We start from the raw sequence: 22,143 nt of genomic DNA, 5'->3' as shown, positions 1-22,143 counted from the left end.
CATACCTTTGCTGTATATTTTATCAAGGGGTTAGAGAAAGCATAATTTATCTCTTTATGAGGCGGCTTCTTGGAAGATCCTTGGGGGCTCTTTTGAGCGTTTTCCTTGATGGATCTAATAAATGTTTCACCAAACAGGTGACAATATATATGTGAACATTCTAATGTATCCTTGACCCACTACAATGGTATGTTTCCAACTTGTCACCTGGGAATAATTCATTGATTCTACAGAGGCTTTGATTTTTGTACATCTTCATATGTTCTACTTTGTTAATGGTTGGTAAACATTTGATTGATCTGCCTTTGGTCCTGGATAGCCACACGGTAGCAGCTGTGGCTAGGAATGCTTTGGCACAGCACCTTTTCCTGGAAATCATAGATGTTGCCACTGTTTCATGTGCCCAGGTCACATCACAACAAGGTTAGGTTGCTACGGCACATTTTACACTGCCTTTGAAAACTTAGAAACGTCAGTTTCTGAAAATACAGCAGGCAAGGCTGTGGCTGTGGATACTGCACATGTTGTTTTATTTGGTGTTTGTTGATCTTTGTTGGCTTCTGGTTTGCTTGTGGGTACAACGTAAAGTATCCTTAAAGCCAGAAAAGGTTTTGTTTTTGTTTTAAAGTGGGGGGAGCCCTAAATGGTTTGGGACCAAGCATGTCATCAGGAGTTTGGAGGGGTTCCAGGACAGGACTTTTTTTTTTATCATGGCACCCAGATTGTGGAATTCCCTCCCTTGCAATGCCTGATGGGCTTTTCAGCGCATTGTTAGCATTCCTTTTGTTTTGTTGTGGCCTGCTTTGGTGTTGCTTTGGTTTTTCTTCCCTGTTACGTGGCTTGGCATTTTGAACGAGCACCCTTAGATTTTACTTCTTGGTTTTTAATCGGTTGGTTTTTAATTGGTTGTTCTTAACTGATGTGTTCTAAGCATCCTTGGAGGCCAAAAGGAAGGATATAAGCATGTAAATACAGAACCATTCATTTCCCACTGAGCTGGTGGTTCTTCTCCTTTGACTGTCTGGTCTGCCTGCCCACCCACTGACCCTCTTATCTGACGGCTGACATTCCCGGCTCTATGTGTCCCCAGACCAGGCCCACCCCGCCCCACCTGACCTCAGCCATGGCCGAGAACATCCTGGCAGCAGCTTGCGAGAGTGAGACGCGGAAAGCAGCCAAAAGAATGCGGCTGGAGATCTACCAAACGTCACAGGTACGGGCCCTGGAGCTGACCTCTGGTTTGGCGCTGGACGCAGGGTTCTGTGCCCTGGGGGTGCTGTGCCTGCGCTGCTGTGCCTGTGCTCGCCCCATCACCACCTGTTCACAAGCTGCGCAGACTGCATGTTGTACTTGTGGCTTTGAGAGCGGGCAATGGGTGTGGCGCTATGCGCAGTGAGGGGGGGGAGAGGAAAGAACAGGCCTCTGGGTATTTGGCTCAAAGGGCTCCTCGTCTCCCTCAGCCCCTGCCTGGCCGGAGGGGCCTGAGGCCAGGCACGCTCCTCCCCCCGACTGGTGCACCCCTTGCTTAGAGACCCATGTTGGGAAAGAGCCTCCTTCATTGCAGGAGGCTGGGCTAGATGACTCTTGTGGTCCCTTTGAGTTCTGCAGCTCTATGATTCCTCCCCTGTAGGATGAGCCAGTTGCCCTGGACAAGCAGCACTCCCGGGACTCGGCCGCCATCACTCATTCGTCCTACACACTGCCAGCCTCCTCTTTCTCCCAAGATCCCGTCTATATCAACGGGAGCCTGAACTACAGTTACCGGAGCTACGGAAGCCTTGGAGGCAGCCTGCAACCTGCCTCCTCGCTCCAGACAGGGAATCACAGTAATGGTAAGCAGAGGGTGGTAGTGGTGGGGGGAGAAGCTCTGGCTCAACACACCCCCCCACCAATTATGCTTTTAGAAAGCTTTCACTGGTGCCACAGGGAGCTTTTAAAAAGCCTAATTGCTGTGGGGAAATGAGGCAGTTGAGGAGGGGAGGGGTGCGAGAAGGGAAAAGAGAGAAAGGGGCCAGGAAGAGAATGGAGTCGGTGAATGTTTTGTGTGCATGTGAGAAAAAGAGGAAGTGTGGGGTGACTCTGCCCCCCCTTTTGTGTCTGTCTGTCCACACTCACTACTGGCATGTGGTTTGTGGAAGGTCCCCCACAAAGGCGTGCAGCCCTCAGGCTGGAGAATGCCCTGCTGTGCCCTCAGGTGTTGCCCTCAAAGGGTGAGTCCAGGCCAGAGTCTCGTGAGCCAACACAGCAGCCCCTCGCCCTGTGCATCTGTCATTTGTTGTGCCTTTGGCCTCAGGAATGGGAGACTCTGGGGGTCCTTTGACAAAATGTGGAGGTGTGAACCCCCCACCACCTTCCCCTCTTGGTTTTTGCGAATGGGGGGAGGATCCTCTGAGTGCCTGTCGTGAGGTGTGCCTCAGTGGCCTTTGGCCTCCTCTCACTCACCGCTTGCCCTCGCTGGAAGGATGTGATTTCTGGAGCCGCAAAAGATGCCTCTCTGGGATTAACGCTTCTCATCCCTTCCTAATGCCTCTTAACTCTGAAGCAAGATCCCACCCTGGGCTCCAGCCACTGAAGCCTAATCCCCTTGAGTGAGAGGAGGAGAGGGAGTTGCGTTTTGCTCCCTGAAGATTGCGGGTCCTTGAGTGCACTCTGCTCGGGGGGCACTGGCCCTTCCTCTGCTGGAGAGCCCTGGGGCCTCAGGCCTTCTTCTGCTTGGCACTTTCCCAGCTTGCTTGCTTTCTCTCTGTTCAGGGCTCCTTGTCCCATCTCAAATCTGGTATCTCCTGCGCCCTGCTTAGGGCAAATGATTGGCCTGTCAAGCTTGCCCAAAGCTCCCTCCCTGGCTGTCTACACCTCCCTGGGCTGCCCTGCCTTGCTATCCTTCTGGAGGCAGCCGCAGACAGTGTTTGGGGAGCAATGTGGTCCCAGAGCCCAAACACTGGGCTTGCTAACACTGATGTACATGCGGGTACTCCTCCGTTTCTTTAAACGTGTGCCCCGCTTTGCCCCTTGGCTCATAGTGGCTTACGACAGTCACACTAAAGCCAAAACAGCCACCCAAATCGCACGGGTTGTGTTCTTCCCGGAGGCTGATGAGCAACACGCATCCCTGTGACGGGAAATCTCTCTTCTGGGGCAGGGCTTTTGGGGAGGAGGGCAGGCTCCCCCGTGACCCCCCTGCTAGCAGCATCCTTTGTGCTTCCTGACCGCCCCTCTCCCGCTCTTTGCCCGCAGGCCCCACCGACCTCAGCATGAAAAGTGGGGCGCCCAGTACCCCCACCCCTGCCACCACCAACAGCACGAACAGGGGGGTGCCAGCCGCCCAGCTCAGCCCCACGGAGATCAGTGCAGTGCGGCAGCTGATCGCCGGCTACCGGGAGTCCGCAGCCTTCCTCCTCCGCTCTGCAGATGAACTGGAAAACCTCATTTTACAGCAGAACTGACTGCTGGCCTCCCTTTGGCTCCTGTGCCAGAAGACACTGTCCTTTGCTTGCAGAGGGGCTCCCTTTGATAATCTGCTCAGGACTGGCCATTGCTCTGCCTACCAACCACCTCCAAGCTGGCACAGGTTCTGACTATTTTTTTATAAGGTGGGATCCAAAAAGATCTGTTTCTTCTTGGAGCAGGAGCCCAGGGCCTGAGGACCTGCCTTTTGAACCTGCCTGCGCCAGTGCACTCCAACACCGACCCAAAGGAGCCGGCCTGCAGCCTGGAGAGACGTAGGACTGTTTTGGGGGGAGGAAGATGTTGGGGTGGGGAGAGCTGGTGGGGGGGATGGAGCTACAGGCACAGTCAGAATTTACTTTTGTAGAGCCCCCTTTCCAGCACCTGCCCCCCCGCCTCTTCCACGTCTTAGAAATTCCATATTTATTGAGAAACGGGCCCTTCCCCGCCAGGATTTCTCCTCCCCTTCTCCCTCTCTCCCCCCACCCCCTAATTTATTTTTCTTTCTTTTTTTTGAAAATGAATTTTTGAGTTTGTACAGATTTGCCACTTTTGTGTCTGTCAGATGAGGAGGAGGTTTAATCTTGCACCGTCACACATTCCGTCCCGTGTTCCCGGGGGGCTGGAGGGTGAGGATGAGGAGACCAGCCGCCCAGGCAGCTGCAGACCCTCTGCCTCTTCTCCCACTTTTTCACCAGGCAGCCCTATGGCAGAAGCCGCGAGGCTCAGAGGCCAGCCCCGTCCCCCAGCCACTTCCAGTTAGCAGGACTTGCTCTGGTCACTTTAAAGGAAAAGCCCCTGGGGCCCAGAAGAGAAGCAGCTGCCCAGCCTTCTTCCTCCACACTCTACCTCACTCTGCGTTGTGGGTTTTTTCCAGACTTGGGGAGAGTCCAGTCGTCAACCCTCAGGGGCATTTGAGCCAGCAGACCAGGCCTGTTCCTCGCTGCCCTTCCTAACTTTGTTTTTTGGGGAGGGGCAGGGTTGCATTAGCTACATGAAGGGGAAAGGGAAGGGACGAAATGCAGCTTCCTGTTCACGTCATTCCTGGAAGGGTTTTGTTTTTTATATAAAAGCTTTTTTGCAGCCAACTAGGCAAAGGACTCCTGCAAGAAGCCCAGTTTCTGATGCTTGGAACTGGGCTTGAGCCACTACTTTCTCCCCTCCAGTTCTCCTTCCCACAGCCCCCGCCCATGCCTCTCCACCCACGAAATGCACTTGCTTTTTTGCTCAGTGCAATATTTTTTCACTGCTGCTAAAATCAGGAATGGAGGAGCTGAGGCAGCAGAGCCAGGCCGTGGGAACTGCTCAGAGCCAGCAGAAGACACCAGAAAGCCGAAGGCCTCGGAAATGGGGTGAATTTGCTACACCTCCCCTCTGCTCCCAGCTGGGTAACTTTGACTGCCCCCAAGCTTCCCCATGATGCCACAGCTTGCTAGGGAAAGGGCTACAGAGTACCAGCCCTTGCAAAGTTTAGGAGAAATTTGCAGCAGCACCACTCCTAAGTTCCTTACTGGAAGCTCTCCCATTTAGGGCCGATAGGCCAGGAATACCGGGCCATTTTCCTATCGGAAGTGAGCTTCTTTTGTTCAGAGTTTTTATTTGCCTTGTTTCATGAGGTGAAAGAAATACAACACTCCATTCCTACGCCCAGTTTGTACGGAAATGACTTTTGCTTGTTTGAGAGGAACTTTCTTCCCTGTATATTTGCTTGGGATCAGACTTAAGTTTTAAGCCACATTTTGTACCCAAGAAGTTCTCAGGAACAAACTACTGCAGACCCCTGGCAATTGCGGCTCTTCATGGCTCGGTTGCATTGTTTCTCCGTGAGCGTGGCTTTGTTGCACATGAGAATTCCTGATCCTAGTTCACATCCCCAGAGTTTCTCTATTTTGAGTCTGCCGAGTGACACCCCAGGGGTTCCAGGGAAGGCCCTCCTTCCAGCCCCACTTCTCTCTTGATTTCCTCTGCAGCAGAGAACACCCAGGTGTGCGTGACCTGCTGCTTCTCCCTCTCAACTTTGATTTTCTGTAAATATTTATTATTGTGAAAGGCCCAGGAAAGAATCAGCCCTTACCACACCGCTTCTGTGCAACCCTGAGCGTTGAAAGTGTGGCAGAGACAATCGCTGTCCGTAATAAAATCCTGGTGTTTGGTTTTGTCATGTGCGGCCTTCGCATTGCTGGAGGCGCCACCAGGAGCCATAGCCATGAGGCGGGGGGGGGGGCCTGTTTACCCAAGAGAACAGGCTGCTTAGGTAAAGGTCTCCCCCACCCCACCCCACCCCGGGTGTAACTTTTTAGAGTCCTCTTCACTAGATCACTTTGGAACTTGGCTTCGTGTGCGTATGTTGCTGCTTTCGTTTTTTAAACCACTGGTTAGAATGTTTTGAGACTGATCTGATAAGGCTCATGGAAAGAGACCAACGGGAAAGCCAACCGGGGCTCACAACCAACATCAGGGTTGGGTGGAGTTCAGGTAAGTATAGCATCTGTGGTCACATTTGGGCCACGGAAGCCATCTTTTTGGTGTGTGTTTATAGCTCTAATTGTCTTAGGACATCTCTGTGGTCTTCAGCCGATGATCCTATTGAGTAGGGACCCCGATTCCTGCAGAAGGCCCACCCCACCTGTTCTTAAAAACAGGACGAGAGCCCACAGAACTGCATGGGCCGGCAGGTCTTTTTACAAAAACCGAGGAGAAATCTCCACCCACGAGTCCCTTCCCCATAGCAGCATTTTGGGCCAGGGAAAAGCATTTGCAGGATTCCAAGTAGAAACCCCCCCCCCAAACATTCTCCCAACACTGGAAGGCCCTCCCCTCTCTCATAGACGGCTGTAACGTTTAGTACCAGTTCATTTACGAGAAATGCTGCTTTGAACTCAGAGGGTTAAATAAGATTTTGATTTGTAATTTTTTGTAAAACTTTTTACAAGGTAGCCTAGTGATTTCACCGGAATACCAACTACAATCTGTCCATGGTCTGATTTTTATATAATTTAGTGGTGCTTTAGAGAAAGTTCGGTTTGGTTGTTGTTTCAGAGCTGTACAGCTCAGTTCTTCGCCTGTATCTACCTAAGACCAATGTGAACCTTTGTACTTTTTGCTCCTGACTTTGGACTCAGTGAAAGTGTACTGTTTACATGTACAGAACTCCCAGCACATCCCGTGTTCTGCAAGACCTGCTCTTGGTGAGACACCCCCTCACCCTTGTTCATCTGCTTAGCAGAGCCACAGACTCTCTCATCGGCACCCTGCCCATCTCTGTGCACAAGCGCGCATGCCCGCCCCACTCCTGGGATGTGCTGCTGCAACCCAAAGGGTTTGTACACAAGCCATTCCGTGTTCTCCAGCGACCAGTTCAGCTATCGGGATCTTTAATGCGGTAGGACTAAGGTGAAAGCAAACAGCTAGAATCTCCCTCGCTAGTCAGTCCACAGGATGGCACTACTTAACTCTTGTCTTCTGCTCCCTGAGCACCAAGGCACAAGAAACGGGGGCTGTGGGGCACGCGTGACCCAGGAACGAGACCTCCAGCAGCTATTGACAAAGCCCAGGAGGCACCCTACTTCCCTAGAGACGCTAGAGGAAGGAAATGGCACTTAAAACCAGCTTGAGAAGGTGACACTTTATGGCTTAAATCTCTTGAATTCTTAAAAAAAGACCTTCCCTGACAGGCACCTATGCAACTTCATGTGGCTCTTCTAAGCAGATGGGCACTTCCTCCTCCATGTGCTATGGAAATACTTTTTGTGTTATATACAGTGGATCTTTTTCCAGTAAATGTGGCTTAATATTTTAATTCTTAGAACGTGTGTTTGTTCTATGTAATGCAACTTAATTCTGTTCTGTTTGTGAAATGAGTAGCACAGGCCAACCTCCTTGTCCCATTCACTTAAAAAGACCAACGAGCTGTTTAAATCGAGCGGTTCTTTCCATCCATGGTATTACTTGCTAAATGCACTGATTTCATAAGTATGTGGAATTTTTTTGAGTCTGTATATCATATTATAAGACTGAATCTACTTAATAAACACTGTATAACAAACAGAACGCATCTTCTAGTTTCCAATATGACTCCCAAGCAGCTGTAGACTTCTCCCATCTGTAGGCCTACGCAGAGCAGTGTTCTGCTCCAATCTGTTATTATTTTAATTAATTAATTGTCCTCCCTTCACCCTAAGGTCCCAGGATGTTACATTAAAACCAGTTTAAAATAACTTACGAAAAAATAAATATATGCACCTCATGCCAAAAGCCAGGGTAAACAGGCACCTTTCTTCAACATTTGATGTCAGCTTTATAATAAAGTTGCTAGGTGCACCTCTGGGTGCGGGGAGGGAGTTCCATAGCTTAAAGACCACCACAGAGGCCATCTCTCTGTCTACCAACTTCCAGGTCTCTTAAAGGACAGAGGAACTACCACCAGGAGGCCTCCTCTACCAATCTCAGCACCTGAGGTGGTCTTTTGGGTATTTGGGGCCGGAGTCATTGAGGGCTTTAAACACTAATGTGAGCACCTTGAATTGGGCCAAAAACTAAACTGGCAACCAGTGCAGCTGTTTTAATACACAGGTTAAAGGTAGCTGTTAGGGGTCCTTTACCTTTAAGTCCAGTCGCGAATGACTGGGGTTTGCGGTGCTCATCTCGCTTTACTGGCCGAGGGAGCCGACGTTTGTCTGCAGTTTTCCCGGGTCATGTGGGCAGCATGACTAAGCTGCTTCTGGCGAAACTAAAGCAGCACACGGAAACGTCGTTTACCTTCCCACTGGAACAGTACCTATTTATCTACTTGCACTTTAATGTGCTTTCAAACTGCTAGGTTGGCAGGAGCAGGGACTGAGCAACGGGAGCTCACCCCGTCGCGGGGATTCGAACCGCCGACCTTCTGATCGGCAAGTCCTAGGCTCTGTGGTTTAGACCACAGCACCACCCACGTCCTTTAACACATGTTAAATAGAACCCTAGCCAGTAATGTAGCCGCTGCATTTTTGGACCAACTAAAGTTTCTGAGGAGTCTTCAAGGGCAGCCCCACATTCAGTGCACTGCAATAATCCAATATGGCAGTTACCAGAGCATGGAGTATGGTGGCCGAGTCATCTCCCTCCAGCAGCGGTTGGAGTCAGTGAACCAGCCAGAGCTGAAAAAGGCAATCCTAGCCACCAAGACCACCCAAACCTCACGACAGCATTGAATACAGGAGCACCCCTCCCATCTGCAAATCTCCTAGGGGAGTGCAGCCCCACCCAGGGCAACTTCAGTGTGGGATACTTTCCAGCAGGGAGCTGTGTTATTGCATTGCACGAGAAGCAAGTCTGAAGAACATCCCTTCTTGCTAATTCCCATGCATGGAACTGGTGAAATATCAGAAGGAAGATTAAAACCACAAGTTTGCTTTTTCAAAATGTTTATTTTTTTTCCAATACCACAAGGGACATACAACACCAGGGGTCATCAGAGAGGACTCCCCCTCCCCACCAGACCAGCATCAGTCTGTACACTACAGTGGCCCCGAGGGGGTGCAGAGTGAGGGGCCCCAACTCTGCCCCCCCATCTTTGGTAAGCAGGTTTTAGACCATCAGCTTAGTTGCCTTTAATACCGCAATTCTTTTAACCTCTCTCATCTCCATGTTTCCAACTAAAAAGCTGCTACATTGATTTAAGAGTAAACCTTTCTGGAAAACGAGGTCCAGGTTTTACACTTCTATAGCTTTTGAGCGGGGAGGGCTACAATTAATGAAAATGAGGAGTCCGGTCAAGGAAGAGGTAGGTAGGAGCTAAAGGAGAAGAGGAGGATGACTGACCTTTGCTATCCATTTGCTCTAATGAAAATGGAGCCTTTGCTTCCTCCCTCGCCCCTCAAGAGGGAAGCCCGTTGCAGCCAACGCAGGGCACCCTAAGGCGAGGCGCGCTGGCTTGCCTGCTCCCACCGGCTAAACGTGCCCCCTGAGCGCTTGCCTCCAGCTCCCTCTAGAGCTGCAAGAGGGGCAGTGAGAAGCAGAACTTCGGAGCCAGAGCAGCTGAGCGAGACCTGAAACAAACGCCGTGCCTCTCGCTCAAAGAGCAGGAGAGGCCGTTGCAGGCATGAGGCAGGACAGAACACAGCAGCTCCGATTATGGACAGCAATTAGTAACCGACACCACTTTAATGCAATACTGCTGCAGCCTGAAAAATAAATGAATTTTAAAAAACCCTTTTATGTACATAACATCAATTTACAGAATTGCCCAGTACTGTGTACAACATATAAATACATGATCCAACAGATGCATAGAGGGTACATATAGGAGCCAAACATTTCACTTTTTACACCCAAGAACAAAAAGTTTAAAAATTTCTGCTTAGAAAATAAAAAGGTCACACCCAGCCCCACTGCCCCTTGGTGGTTACAATTCCTCTGCCGCAGAGGCTGCCTGCGACAGAAGACAATGGCAGCCGAAGCCTCTGCCCTGACACAGCTGCACACAGCCAGGCCCCTCCAATACGGAAGATGACGCCACACTCACCATCTCGGTGGTGACCCTCGTCCTGCAGTCCAGCCCTGAAGCCCACAACCATTTATTTCCTGCTCTCTCTAAGTGGAAGGATCTAGAAAAACAACCACCTCTCCCGCCCCCCAACCCAAGCCGGGAAGATTGCAGGAAGGGAGAATGGAAGACTGAATTCTGCTCCCCCTGCCAAGAGGGGTCTACTTAACCCAGCCGCTAAGAAAGAAAGAAAAAAGGATGGTGCTGGCTCCAGTTCCCATGGAGCAAACCTCCCTCCTCAAAGGGCTCAAGGAACACAAATCACTAGTGCCAAGGAAGGCATTAAGCAAGCAGAATGTTCAGCAATTCTTGTGGGTTGGGGCAGGGAACCCCTCAGAAATGGGATGGTCCAATCCTAGCAGGAAAATCAAATATACAGTGCTAACATTGCCTCTATTATGACCAGAATATTTTGTGTACAGATTCCAGAATCCTCGTTATCAAAACAGACACACGAAATATACAGCTCCCACCCCCCCAAATCCCTTTTCCAGGGCCGTAATTCATCATCTTACCACAAGGCACAACACACAAAGCTTGGAGGGGCCGATGCAGTCGTCGTGACAAAACGCCCCACAGCCTTTGCACATGATCATGGCTTTAAGGCTGCATGAACACTTGAGTGAAATCTCCTCCATGCTGCCGCTATCGGCAAACATCTGTGCAGAGAGGGACATGCCACGGGACGCAGCAAAGTTCGCTTTGTGGCTTAGCTGCATCATGCTTCCTGCAAGGCTCCTGGGGAAGCCTGGCACGCTGGAGGCGTAATTGAAGCCGGCAGAATTCAGCTGCAGCTTTGAAAGCTTCCCGTAAAAGGCCTGCTTGATGTTGAGCTGGGAAGGGATGGAGGAGGGCTCCAGGGGTTGGGCAAGTCCCTTCCCCAGTTCCCTTGGCCACTTGAAAAAGGGCAAGTTCCCAACAAGAGGGCTGCTTTGCAGGTGCTCCATCAGCTCCACAGGGCTCGGAGGGGCCTCCTTCCTCTTCTCCACGTTCCTCTTGGCTGGGCCAGAGCATGGCAGGACCTTCTTGTTCTCCACTCCTCTGCCACCGCCTCCTCCAACGTGCGCACGCTGCTTCGGAGGCCAGTCTTCCCTTGTGACTTGCACGCCATGTCCAGGCGCGCCACTCTTGGGGGGCGGCAGCAGCTTACTGTGTGAAAGCATGCCCAGGATGGGAGAGGGTTCCAGGACTCTGGGGTGCTGGGCTCTGCCAGCTGCACTGCAGGGGAAGCCAGAGCCAAAGACCTTCTTCCCAAGAGCTCCTCCTCTCGGTTGATCTGGACCCAGAGAGGTTGTGCCGGTCGCTTTCAGCTTCTCTTCTGGGCTCCCAGGGGCAAGAGATTCTGCAGGGACAGCGGCAGAGGAATCTTTTCTATGGTTGTAAGTGCAGGAGGAGAACGTTGCTCCTCCCAGGCCCAGCTTATCAGGTTTCTGGGAAGTACCCACTGCTCGATCTGGAGAGTCTGAGCTTTTCTCTGGTTCCTTCTCTACCCTCTCCACAGGCAAAGGTGTTGGGCCAGAAGTGCACTGCCTCTTGGGGAAGTCCCTCAGAAACCTTGGTGCACAGTATCCATTGCCGACTTTGCCGCTTGTGTCCAACCCCTCATCCCTAGAGGGCTTTTGGGAAAGGGAACTCTTGCACTTGCTCTCCACTGGGAAAGAACAAACTTTGTTCAGAGAGGAGGCTGCAGCTACTATGTTAGGGCTGCCATGGGCCCCTGGAAGAACTGCTTTGAGAGGCAGTCTTCCCTTGAGCAACTGAACCACCAGAGGGTTGCTTGCTTCTATAGACAGAGGCTTGGGGGTCTCCACCACCAGAGGTCTTTCCTGGCCTTCTGCATCAACACGGAGGGAAGATTCACAAGCTTCCTGCAGACGAGATGCCTGCGGTTGACAGGTGTTGGTGGTCCCTGCTTCTGACGGCAAGCCCTCCCTGCACAAGGAAGTGTCAGTTCTAACCAAACTTTCTAATTTGATCCTGTTATGTTCCTCCTGGTGGCCCCTGTCAGGATCAGCTCCTTTCTCAGTGGCTTTGCTGTAGTCTTGCCCCAACTCTGCGCTCTCATCCGTCAGCTCAGCTTCCAAGTCGGATGCTGTCTCCGTTGTCTCGCTCAGAATGCTCCTGGTTTCCTCGTCACTGGAGGGGCTGGTGCTTGGCTTGGCCTTCGCCTGCTGTCCGTCCGTCTCCACTCCTGTCCTCAGCAACACCTCCCACGGGGGAAGGCAACTGCCTTCAGACAGCAGCAATGGCTTCAATGGAGAAACTTCATCCTTGCTGGTGTTGCGTAGCCCGCCTGGCGTTTCTCTTTCGTGCTGCTGTGGGGCCAGCTGGCTTGGGGACATGTGGAACTGTGAGGAGAGTTCCTCTGTCCCGACAATGCTGGAGTTCTCTGGATTGGGGATATGCTCCTCTATGTTTGGGCCAGATGCCATATCTGGCCCCTTTTCTAGTTTGCTCTCCAGACCAACGGTACGGCTAGAAGTACCAGAGGTGGTTTCTTTCAGAATAGAGGCACAATTCGGAGGGGAACAGTGGCCATGCTCATGCACTTCCGTTCTACTTGCACCTTTGAAGAGAGCCACTGGAGAACGGCTTTGTTTGCTGCTTGGAGAAAATTCACTTCCCTCCTTCCTACCACGTCCCTCTTGGGAAGCAGCGCCTGCAGACGGTTCACTACTTATATCACTTGGGAGCTGCCCAGAGCTGCCCACTGGCGTCTCCGTGGCTAGGTGACCAAGGGACGGCTCAGCCACAGCGCCTCCCAAGCAGCTGCCCCCGGAAGCTTCTGCAAGCTGGGTAGCACCTTCAGACCGAAGTGAAGTCAGGCTGGAGGCCTGCCCAAATGCAAAATCTCCCTCTGCCTGTGGGGAAGAGGCCTTTTGCACGCAAGAGTCTGCTTTGGCCAGCTCAAAGCCGGTCTCCTCTTCTAGGTGTGAAAACGACAGTAGCTGTGCTCGCTGTAAATCTGACCTGCACTTCCCACGAGTTCTCTTCGATCGCCAGTATTTGGGGCGGTGACCGGGCTGCCGGATCCTGCAGCCGCTGCCGCTGCCGCCACCACCACCACCGCCTTCATCCGTGTTCCTTCCACCTCCTCCCGGCCCACCCCCACCTCCAATGGCGGTGGCAGGAGAAGCAGCCTCTCGCTGGATCCTGCCTTGCACAGCACAGGCCTTAAAGTCAGCAGAGGCTGAGTCCCCGTTTCTGTCCTGGCCGGAGGGTTCTGTATTGGGGATAATCCTAGGACATATCTGGTAGGCTGGCTGACCTTTAACCACCCAGGGGGGTTTGATGCGGGAAAGTTGAATCTGTAAAACAAGCAGACAAGAACAACAACAGTTTTACACAATGTGCTGGTGCTTGGGTATGTGTGCTTTAGAATTACTACTGCACAGGAGCCCTTGATGGGGCTCCAGAAAACTTGCAAGCACATCATTTCAACTGTTATTCTCAAAAGATTTCTGGGAATGAAGTCAGGTAAAGGCATTCATTACCAGAGTCCTAGGAAGAAGGAGTATCTGATAAGCTAGTTGGGTTTTTGCTGTACTGTCTTTTAATGCTTTTCATTGTTTTTGAAAGAAGCTTGAGCTCTGGGCAGGCAGCAAATAAAACATTTCTGTAAAAAATCTGTATGCCCAGGAAAAACCTTCCAACTCAGGCCTTTTCTCACTCAGAAGGTGCAAGCTGAAGCTCTGCTAAGAGTGAAGCTCTAGGAGCTGACCCAAATGAGACTGGGGCGGAGGGCATGAGAGAGGCTCTCCAAAGTTGTCCAAGCGGGACCAAGTTAAGAGGACAGTGCCCAAAGCTGTTAATGGCATGGGTGCATTTAAGCTATACTGAACCAAGCAAAAGGCTTTGTTGGAAGTAACTGCAAGAGGAACCCTCCATTTACAGACGAGCAAACAGAAGAGAGAATAAGCTTTCTTTCCGAGGGAGGGAAGGCGTTTCCAAGCTCATCCATCTGCTTGCTTGCCTTCCTTCCCCACCCATGCCCAGAGGGAGAGAGAGAAGGAGACTATCAAACACAGGCTGCTCCAGGTCGCTCTAGCCCTGGTCCCCGAAGGCCTGTACGACCTGGTATGAGGCTGTTACCTACCCGGATGGGTGGGACTTTGGGTTCCTCTTTGGTGGGCTGTGGCTTTTCTGGGTGAACACTTTCAATTGTGTTACGAAAGGACTGACGATCTTCAAGCCGGGGCTTCTTCTCGGGGAAGGAGGCAGAGGCAGCCTGCTCAAAGCACTTCCTCTTCTGCTCCTTGGACTCCTGGTCTTGGGGCTCCTGGGACAGGCTGGGGATTCTGCCCAACGCCGCGGCCGCCGGCATCGCAACTTCTACCTTGCTCTGGATCCTGGTCGCCTCAGGCGAAATCTCCGATTTCGGAGACACCCGGCTCCTTTCGCACAAGTCCACTTCCGGCTTCGCGTCCCTCTGACTGGGGGACTTTGGCTCCGGGGACGGTGCCTCTTTGGCCGCCTCCACGTGCTCTGCCTCGCCGAGTTTGCTCAGGCTCTCCCGGGTTCTGCACCGGAGGGCACGCTTCTTCAAGTGTCCGTCTCGCTGCCGGGTGACAGGGCCACGCTGCACCCTTGGAGGTTCCTCTTGGGAGGCTGAGGAAGCCCTGGTCTCTCTGTTAACTGGAGCTCCTTTTTCTTGCTGAGGCACCTCAATAGTCAAGCCCAGCCTGTAGGTCAGGGACACAAGGCAGGAAGTGAAAGGAACCCCAAATTAGTTAATGATATTATTCTGATTCTACTGGAACTTGACACCTTGCCTGAGCCAGTAGCCAAGATCAACTGGGGCACCTCAGGATAAACTTAGGTTGTTGTACATTATAAAGCAATTCTGCCTTGAATTTCTACAGCATTTTTAAAAACTGCAAATTCTTGCTAGGTCAACCCATTGCCTTCATACTCATTTGCCAGAACTTTAATTGCCCTTGCAAATTAAAAGACCTAGGGTGATAGCCAACATTAGTAACTTTGGTCAATTAAATTAGATTAGTCTATTCCAAGTATGACTTGGCTGGATATCACCTGTAAAAATCCATTTTAAAAATTAAAAGGTTGGAGGTAGAGATGGTGAACTGTGGCCTCCCTGAGAAAGTTAAACCTCTGCAGGCCCCCTTGCAACACTACACCCCCCCCACCACCACAAGTGATAGCACAGAAACAGGTGAAGTTAGCTTGTGGTTTTGTTTTTTAAAGGTATTCAATAAAAACACCCACTTACTTTTGCCCATAGTAGTCCTCAAAAAACCTCTCCTTCCACTGCTCTGTTTTCTTTTCCTTCTCCATTTCTTGTCTTATGCGAACCTGCATTTCATGAGTGAACTCCCCTGCAAAAAAAGCCAACAATGAGAAGCTGGAAGCAGCAGGTGCTAGTATCCCAACTCAACAAATGTCGCATCAGGCAAGTGCATGGCAGGGTTAAGTCTAGGGCAGAAGAGACTATACATTTGCACTCTTGTCAGGTGAGCCGTAATGATCTCAGGGGGACTCTGCCTTGGTGCCAAAGGGACAGCATTAAATGGGGCAAAATCATTTTTAAAAACCGATCAACGTGGGGAAGCTTTGCTGAATGCTTTACATGTTCTTTGAAATCTTATGTAAATTACATATGAACAACTTTTTCTTTAACTGACAAGAGTTCTACTAACTGTCTTAAAGGTGGAAACACAATGCTGCCATTCTGCTTTTGCAACAGAGCTCCCCTTTCTTCTCCCCTGCAGTCCCTCATGCATCTTCAAGATCTGCTCCAGAGGGTGCATGAGAAAAGGAGAGCAAGGGGAATAAGCCCTGTTGGATGCAACCGAATGCTTCAGAGCAATAGGGGAGCCATGATCCGGGGAACCTTGGAGTTTCCGCCAGCATTTCAGGGGTTCCTCAATGAGGAAACAAGTATGGTGAACAAGGTTCCCCCCAAACGCAGCTTGTTCACCACACAACTAATTGTCCCCTGCAATGTATAGCTAGAAGACAGCCTGGGCAAGATCCGAAGCACCTACTTAGTTTGCATGAGGACAATGTCAATGCCAAAGAGGGTGCCCTCGGTTAGAACAAAGCCCAGAACCATTTGCAACAAAGTGGCTCCATGGCAGACACTCACAGGTTTCTTAGAATCCAAGTTGGTGCCAAAAGCTGTTATCTTTGAAAGGGAGATAAAAGGAAACCTAAAAGTATTTTGGCTGCCTTCCTCTTTAGAGATTTCTCCCTCCAGGGGTTCAGCAAGATGAGGATCTTTAATCTTTTAATACAGACTCATAGCTGAAAGGATCGTATATACCCTGCCTTTTCACTAAAAGCATACAGTGATCAAGTTGGCTAAAAATAAATTCATAAAAACAACTGCACGAGTCTCTGATTTTAGACTGGCTTTCTGGCCTAGGAGGTGGAAGTACAATGGTACCCCGGTTTTCGAACGTAATCCATTCCAGAAGACAGTTTGACTTCCGAAACATTTGAAAACCGAGGCACAAAGGGCGGTTGGCAAACTCAGTAGAGAAAATTGGGGGGGGGGGGCTCAGCGGAAGCCATTTGACTTCCAAGGCATGTTCAAAAATGGATACTTCCGGGTTTTCAGCGTTCGAAAACCGAAACGCTCGACTTCCGAGCCATTCAAAAACTGAGGTACCACTGTACTTCTGACCCATGCAGATCATTAAAAATACTTAAGAGCCAAATTGATGATCTGCCCTGAAAATACAGAGGTATCACCACCGATGCCTCATAATCCACCGGAAGCTTCCTACAGTTTTTTTTTCAAGTTACCTTACACAACTGAGCAGAGCAGGAGGCACCTGAGGCCTCACACTCCAACAGGCTTTCTTGCTAAAGCAGACAGAATTAGATTTTACTGACTCTGTCTGCAAGGTGGAAGGTCAGCGAAGAAGATGGATGCTGACACTGGGAAAAAGCCGCCAATGTTTCTGTTAAGGTTCTTTGGAGCCTGTGCTCCTGCCACCTCATAAATCAAGAGGCGCAGAGTGACTTGCACCACCACAACGCAGGATCCGGGGAGTTCGACTTTAAGTGTATTCTGCACTGCCTGGCCTCTACCAAAGCAGCCGCTCCACCCCAGGCACCTACCATCAGCCAGTCTCTCTCTCCAGCTCTGGGCTGCGTGGGTGAAGAACTCGTTATTCAGTGCGCTCCCACTCAGCCGCATCAGCCCATCCGTCCCAGCCTAAAAGGAAACAAGCCACAGCAGATGAGAAGCGTGCACAAGTGTCGCAGAACAGAGGGGCAAGACGTGGCTGGTGGGGATCCGTACCTGCCTGTCCACTTCAGGGAGAAGGAGAAGCAGCTGCTGCTGGAAGTGCAGGGGCAGAACATTGAAGGTCCTGGAATTTATCAGCGCTCGCAGGTTTGTGTTGACGAGAATGGAGCCAGGCGTCTCAAAGTCTATATCATCGCCTCGGTTCCTCTTCATTTGTCCTGCAGTTTTTGAAGAGTCTCATAAAACCAGGAATATTTACACAGTCTACATGCAAGAGGCCCTGCCCGCAACCCGGTAGCTGTAGCCCTCCAAAACACAGAAGGCGCTTCCAAGCAGGTTTCCACAAATCAACACAGACAGCAGCAGAGGCCGATACAGGCAGCTTGAACAATTAGGTCTTTCAAAAGACCTTGGCATCACCTGAATGCCAAGCACGATGGAGCCACTTTGAAACCACTGAGGCCTCCTGCCTAAAGAGCTTTCTGCTCCAGGAGGAAAACAGCTGGAGTGTGTCTGGACAGATGTGTGGATGTAGCAACTACCCCCAAGCAAAATGACAGGCCCCCAAAGGAGAGAGAATTGGCCTGGGGCTGCTTGCTTCAGTCAGTGAACACCTCCCCAGCTCTATACTTCAGGGGCCAACAGGAGCACCCACCTCCAGTCATTTAAAAAACGACCACAGGAAAACACCATCAGCTCATGCGGTGGTGGTAGAAGAGACACAAACCAAGCATGCTTTACGAATGATTTTAATTGTCTGGACAGAGAAAAGTGAACAGCCTATCACTTTATCCCCCGTCAGAAAATTTAAGATTCTATCAGAAACTTTAAATATAGTCCTGTACAAGTAACAGATTCTCTTCGTTCCTGCTCCTTGAGGATTTGTATGGAGTTTGTTTACTCACAGGGGTATAGAGGAAGGTTAAAATTATGCAATGCTCTATATTGTTCTGCCCACAGGGCAATGCAATGAACAACACCAAAAGCCATTTATCATCAATTACAAAAATATAAATTCAGCACATTGCCATCTAAAGACAGCAAATTCCAAAAATCAGTTTAATGTACCAGCAAAACTACACATTAAAAGCCTGTAGAAATAAATGTGCTGGTCTAAGGTGATGGTACAAAAAGCAGGACTTCCAAGGCAGACCTGAATGCCTGGACTTGCCTATAAAAGCCCCGGGCTCCTTCTGTTTCAAACAAGAAATCTAGATACAGACAACAGACTGCACCTACCACTTGTGGGTTTCCGGAATCCTCGGATCAGCTGTGGAGGGTCCCTGCTGATTTCTGTCCTGCTGCGTATAGCAGTGTTGCCACTCAGGGCAGAGGAACTGCTGCTGCTGCTGCTGCTCTCGCCACCAACTTGTCTCCCTGTGAACCCTGAAACCAGTGAGCAAGGAGCACCCCACGAGACAACGTTAAACACTCCCCACATTCCTCACTGGACCTTATTATTATTAAACACAACCTCGACCAAGGTAAGCAGCTATGGCTCGGACAGGTAAGGGTATGGTCAGGTGAGCAAATGCTACGCTACAGAAACCCAAATCTTGACATTACAGTACTCAGTTTGCACAATTTATTCCAGCTCCCATTATCTTGGCTTTTTGGGGCGGTGGAGGCAGGAAGTGAGAATAAGCACAGAAAAGGATAGGCAGCTGAACAGGAAAGGAGCAGCGCCACCCAGTCCCCTCTGGTTTCAAAGCCCCCTTTACTCCTGTCATTATGCTTGGCAACAATTACTTCCCTTCCTGTCTGTCTTCAGCCTCTAAGCCTGCTGAGAGAGCTTCTCATTCTTTTCTTTTTACATATATAGTGTCTAGATGTAAGCACCATGTAAATGATTAGGATGGTTTGATGATGGTAATATTGATGGTTTTTATAATGCAAATCACTCCAGTAATCCTTGGATGAAAGGTAGTATATAAATTTAATAAATAAAAAATATTATTATTGTAGAGTAGAAATGTCTCTAATTTTTCCATGCAACAATGCAGATGAAGGTACAAGATTTTAATCTGCTAACCACCTTTTTGCCATCTCATTTTTGTGGATTTTTTGTATTTCTATATTCTTGCAAATTTAATAAAAATGATCTACTAAAAAAACAACAACCCAAGAATGCTCCATGACCAAGGATCTGAACAAAGGCCACCCATGCTAAGGCCCTACAAGTACAGTATCTACAACTGCAGAGGCCGGGTGGTGGCTGCTGCAGCTATTGCTTTCTTCTCTTCTGTTAAAATAATAGTGTTAAATGAAGCCAGGGATGGAACTCAAAGCCTAGGAGACACTTTAAACCAATTTCCCAGTGAGCTGTATTCGGAACAAGGTACAATGTGTAGCACAGAGCCCTAGCAGACCTAAAAAGTGCCAAAGAATCTCTGTTGTGCATGGCACTCGGAAGCTCTTGTGAGAGGTGCCAGATAGGGGTTTGGTACTGGAGAGCTCATGTAGATGTGCAAAGTCAATGGGGGTGGGGAGTTGGCTCACCTGAAGAAGTTTCCATATGAGCACCATTTACTTTCAGAGGAGTCAAAACTACACGAGGAAGCATCACTCCTGTCTTTTTCTTCTGTTTGCTTGCCTGTATCCCAGAAAAGACCAAAAGAAAGACAACGCTGGTGAGGAAGTATCAGTTTAGGCCATGGGTAGGCAAACTAAGGCCTGGGGGCCGGATCCGGCCCAATCGCCTTCTTAATCCAGCCCACGGATGGTCCAGGAATCAGCGTGTTTTTACATGAATAGAATGTGTCCTTTTATTTAAAATGCATCTCTGGGTTATTTGTGGGGCCTGCCTGGTGTTTTTACATTTAAAATGCATCTCTGGGTTATTTGCGGGGCATAGGAATTCATTCATTCCCCCTCCCCCAAAAATATAGCCCGGCCCCCCACAAGGTCTGAGGGACAGTGGACTGGCCCCCTGCTGAAAAACTTTGCTGACCCCTAGTTTAGGCTAAAGCAACAGGCTTGGCAATGACACCTCTCCCTTCCTTACTGGAGGCCCCCACCTCTTGGGGCTGTTCAGCTCCAGAGTTCCTGCACTGAGCCGGGAAGAGATCAGTCCATGTGGCCTACAATGTCTCCCTTCAACTCTTAAGATTCTAAGGCATATTCATAGCAGAAATATCTACAATATTCACTGAGGACAAGGCAAAAGGCAAATTTATGTATTTAGAAAGGCAGGTTTATATTAAAGGCTAGAGGCAAAACAAGTCATGAAGCAAGTAAAGAGTCTAACTGCTGGTTAAGCCCTAAGGTAGTGTACCTGGGTAAGCTAATTCAAAGTTGAATTCCCCAATCACAGTGACTCTGCTTCAATCCAAAACACACCTACAGTGGTACCTTGGGTTAAGTACTTAATTCGTTCTGGAGGTCCGTTCTTAACCTGAAACTGTTCTTAACCTGAAGCACCACTTTAGCTAATGGGGCCTCCTGCTGCTGCCCCACCGCCGGAGCACAATTTTTGTTCTCATCCTGAAACAAAGTTCTTAACCTGAAGCACTATTTCTGGGTTAGCGGAGTCTGTAACCTGAAGCGTATGTAACCCGAGGTACCACTGTACATGGTTAATTGGTTAGTCCTCGAGCACATAAGCAGCCAGATGAACATTCTGAAGAAGTCACAGTGCAGACCGTACACAAACTGTGAACTTCCTATTGTGTTTCATTCCTAAAGAGCCAAGCGACACTCCTTTTTGAAGTAATTTGGCCAAGTCAGTAAGTGGTGGGAGGGGAGGGATATACTTGGACGAATTGCCAAATCTACATAATTGGATTCCTTCAGCAAAAATCTGGACAGGTACCTACCTGGAGTAGGTGATTTATGTGGCCCTTCTATGCAGCAATTCTAGTCTGCCTGCCCAATCTTGCAAGGGCACTCTCCCCACTTGTGAATCCCAACAACTGGTGTTCAGAAGCATTCTGCCTCCAATTGTGGAGGCAGAACTCAGCCATCGAGGATAGCAGCAACTGAAGGAGAGACTTTTGCTGAAGAGCTGCCACGGCGGGTCAACCTGTGCAGCTTCAGGTTTCTCCTTCTACCCCACCAGAGCTCTGTTGAGCCCTTCTTTTATTTTTACTTCTTCTTTTACTTAAAAAGGTTTATATGCATTGCTATCCTTCCTGATGCATTCTGCTTTGCCCCACTCCCCACAAGTCCCCAGTCAAATGCCCCCATTCTACCTGTGAGGCTGCTCTATGGCTCTCCCGAACAGCAGGTACATTCTTGCTCTGAGGCTCAGTGGAACAAGAGGCGCTTGAGGAGGTTTCATCTAGAGATACTGAAAAGAAAAAAAAACCATCCCATCAACATTGGTGGAAGAAACAAGCAGCTCAGGGTTGGCCAATTGTCTGCCCTTGACAGGGCTGCACTTCCGCTGAACAAGCAAGTAAGCAGTTCTGGATCCAGCTTCATCACTGGAGACTCAGGCAATCTCAGTGGCAAGGAGTGCCTTTCGCCAGATGAAGCTGGACATTCCTGGACGGAGACAGCTTGACCATGGTAATCCAGGCATTGGTGAATTCAGGCCTGGATTACAGCAAGGTTGGACTCTCCTTGTTAAATTTGTGCAGAATGCTGCAGTATGATTGCTCACAGGAGTGAAACCCCTGTCAGCATATTACTGTCAGTTTGCATTTTTTGGTACAGAAAGTATTGATCTGATGTGTAGAGATCTTTCCTATTCTAATTAATCCAAGAGGCTTCTGGAAGCTTCTCTGCGTGAAAGAAACAAGCAGAAGGTTCATGATGTTTGGGTTATTCCTTCAGAGAAACTGAGTACAGATGGCTAAAACTGGTTCTCTCTTTCTGTCAATGTCATGCTGACTATAATAATAAGGCCAGGAGGAGCCTGGGTTTCACTCTTTTCTACCTCTTTTTCCTTCTGGTGTATCTGAAGAAGTGTGCATGCACATACCAAGAACTAACTTAGTTGGTCTTTAAGGTGCTA

The 22,143-nt window shown here is 49.7% G+C and overlaps 2 protein-coding genes and 1 long non-coding RNA gene across 15 annotated transcripts in view; 2 read left to right on the top strand and 1 right to left on the bottom strand.

Annotated features, from left to right (window-relative positions):
* The window catches only part of NOL4L (nucleolar protein 4 like), a 135,578-nt gene extending 128,084 nt beyond the window's left edge, over nt 1-7,494 (top strand). For all 12 annotated transcript variants that reach the window (XM_083618640.1, XM_083618641.1, XM_083618636.1 and 9 more), the window contains 3 exons: nt 1,091-1,213; nt 1,631-1,832; nt 3,235-7,494. In XM_083618640.1, coding sequence (XP_083474766.1) covers nt 1,091-1,213; nt 1,631-1,832; nt 3,235-3,443 — 534 coding nt within the window. In that variant the 3' untranslated portion in view covers nt 3,444-7,494. The remainder of the gene's footprint in view (nt 1-1,090; nt 1,214-1,630; nt 1,833-3,234) is intronic.
* A 1,338-nt stretch (nt 7,495-8,832) lies between these two features.
* The window catches only part of ASXL1 (ASXL transcriptional regulator 1), a 31,876-nt gene continuing 18,565 nt past the window's right edge, over nt 8,833-22,143 (bottom strand). The window contains exons 5-12 of one of the 2 annotated variants that reach the window (XM_083618334.1): nt 21,377-21,474; nt 19,686-19,779; nt 18,426-18,572; nt 17,241-17,404; nt 17,057-17,153; nt 15,201-15,306; nt 14,067-14,652; nt 8,833-13,278 (exon numbers count right to left, since the gene is read on the bottom strand). In XM_083618334.1, the coding sequence (XP_083474460.1) occupies nt 10,477-13,278; nt 14,067-14,652; nt 15,201-15,306; nt 17,057-17,153; nt 17,241-17,404; nt 18,426-18,572; nt 19,686-19,779; nt 21,377-21,474 (4,094 nt within the window). In that variant the 3' untranslated portion in view covers nt 8,833-10,476. The remainder of the gene's footprint in view (nt 13,279-14,066; nt 14,653-15,200; nt 15,307-17,056; nt 17,154-17,240; nt 17,405-18,425; nt 18,573-19,685; nt 19,780-21,376; nt 21,475-22,143) is intronic. The other variant, XM_083618335.1, reaches the window with a different exon arrangement.
* On the top strand, nt 19,737-21,370 carry LOC310764868. The gene is made up of 3 exons (XR_014549298.1): nt 19,737-19,843; nt 20,155-20,391; nt 20,445-21,370. It is a non-coding gene; the product is annotated as an uncharacterized lncRNA (long non-coding RNA).

The sequence above is a fragment of the Podarcis filfolensis genome (genome assembly GCF_964270895.1).
Source record: "Podarcis filfolensis genome assembly, chromosome: 6".
Taxonomy (NCBI): Eukaryota; Metazoa; Chordata; class Lepidosauria; order Squamata; family Lacertidae; genus Podarcis; species Podarcis filfolensis.
This window is presented reverse-complemented; position numbering and strand designations above follow the sequence as displayed.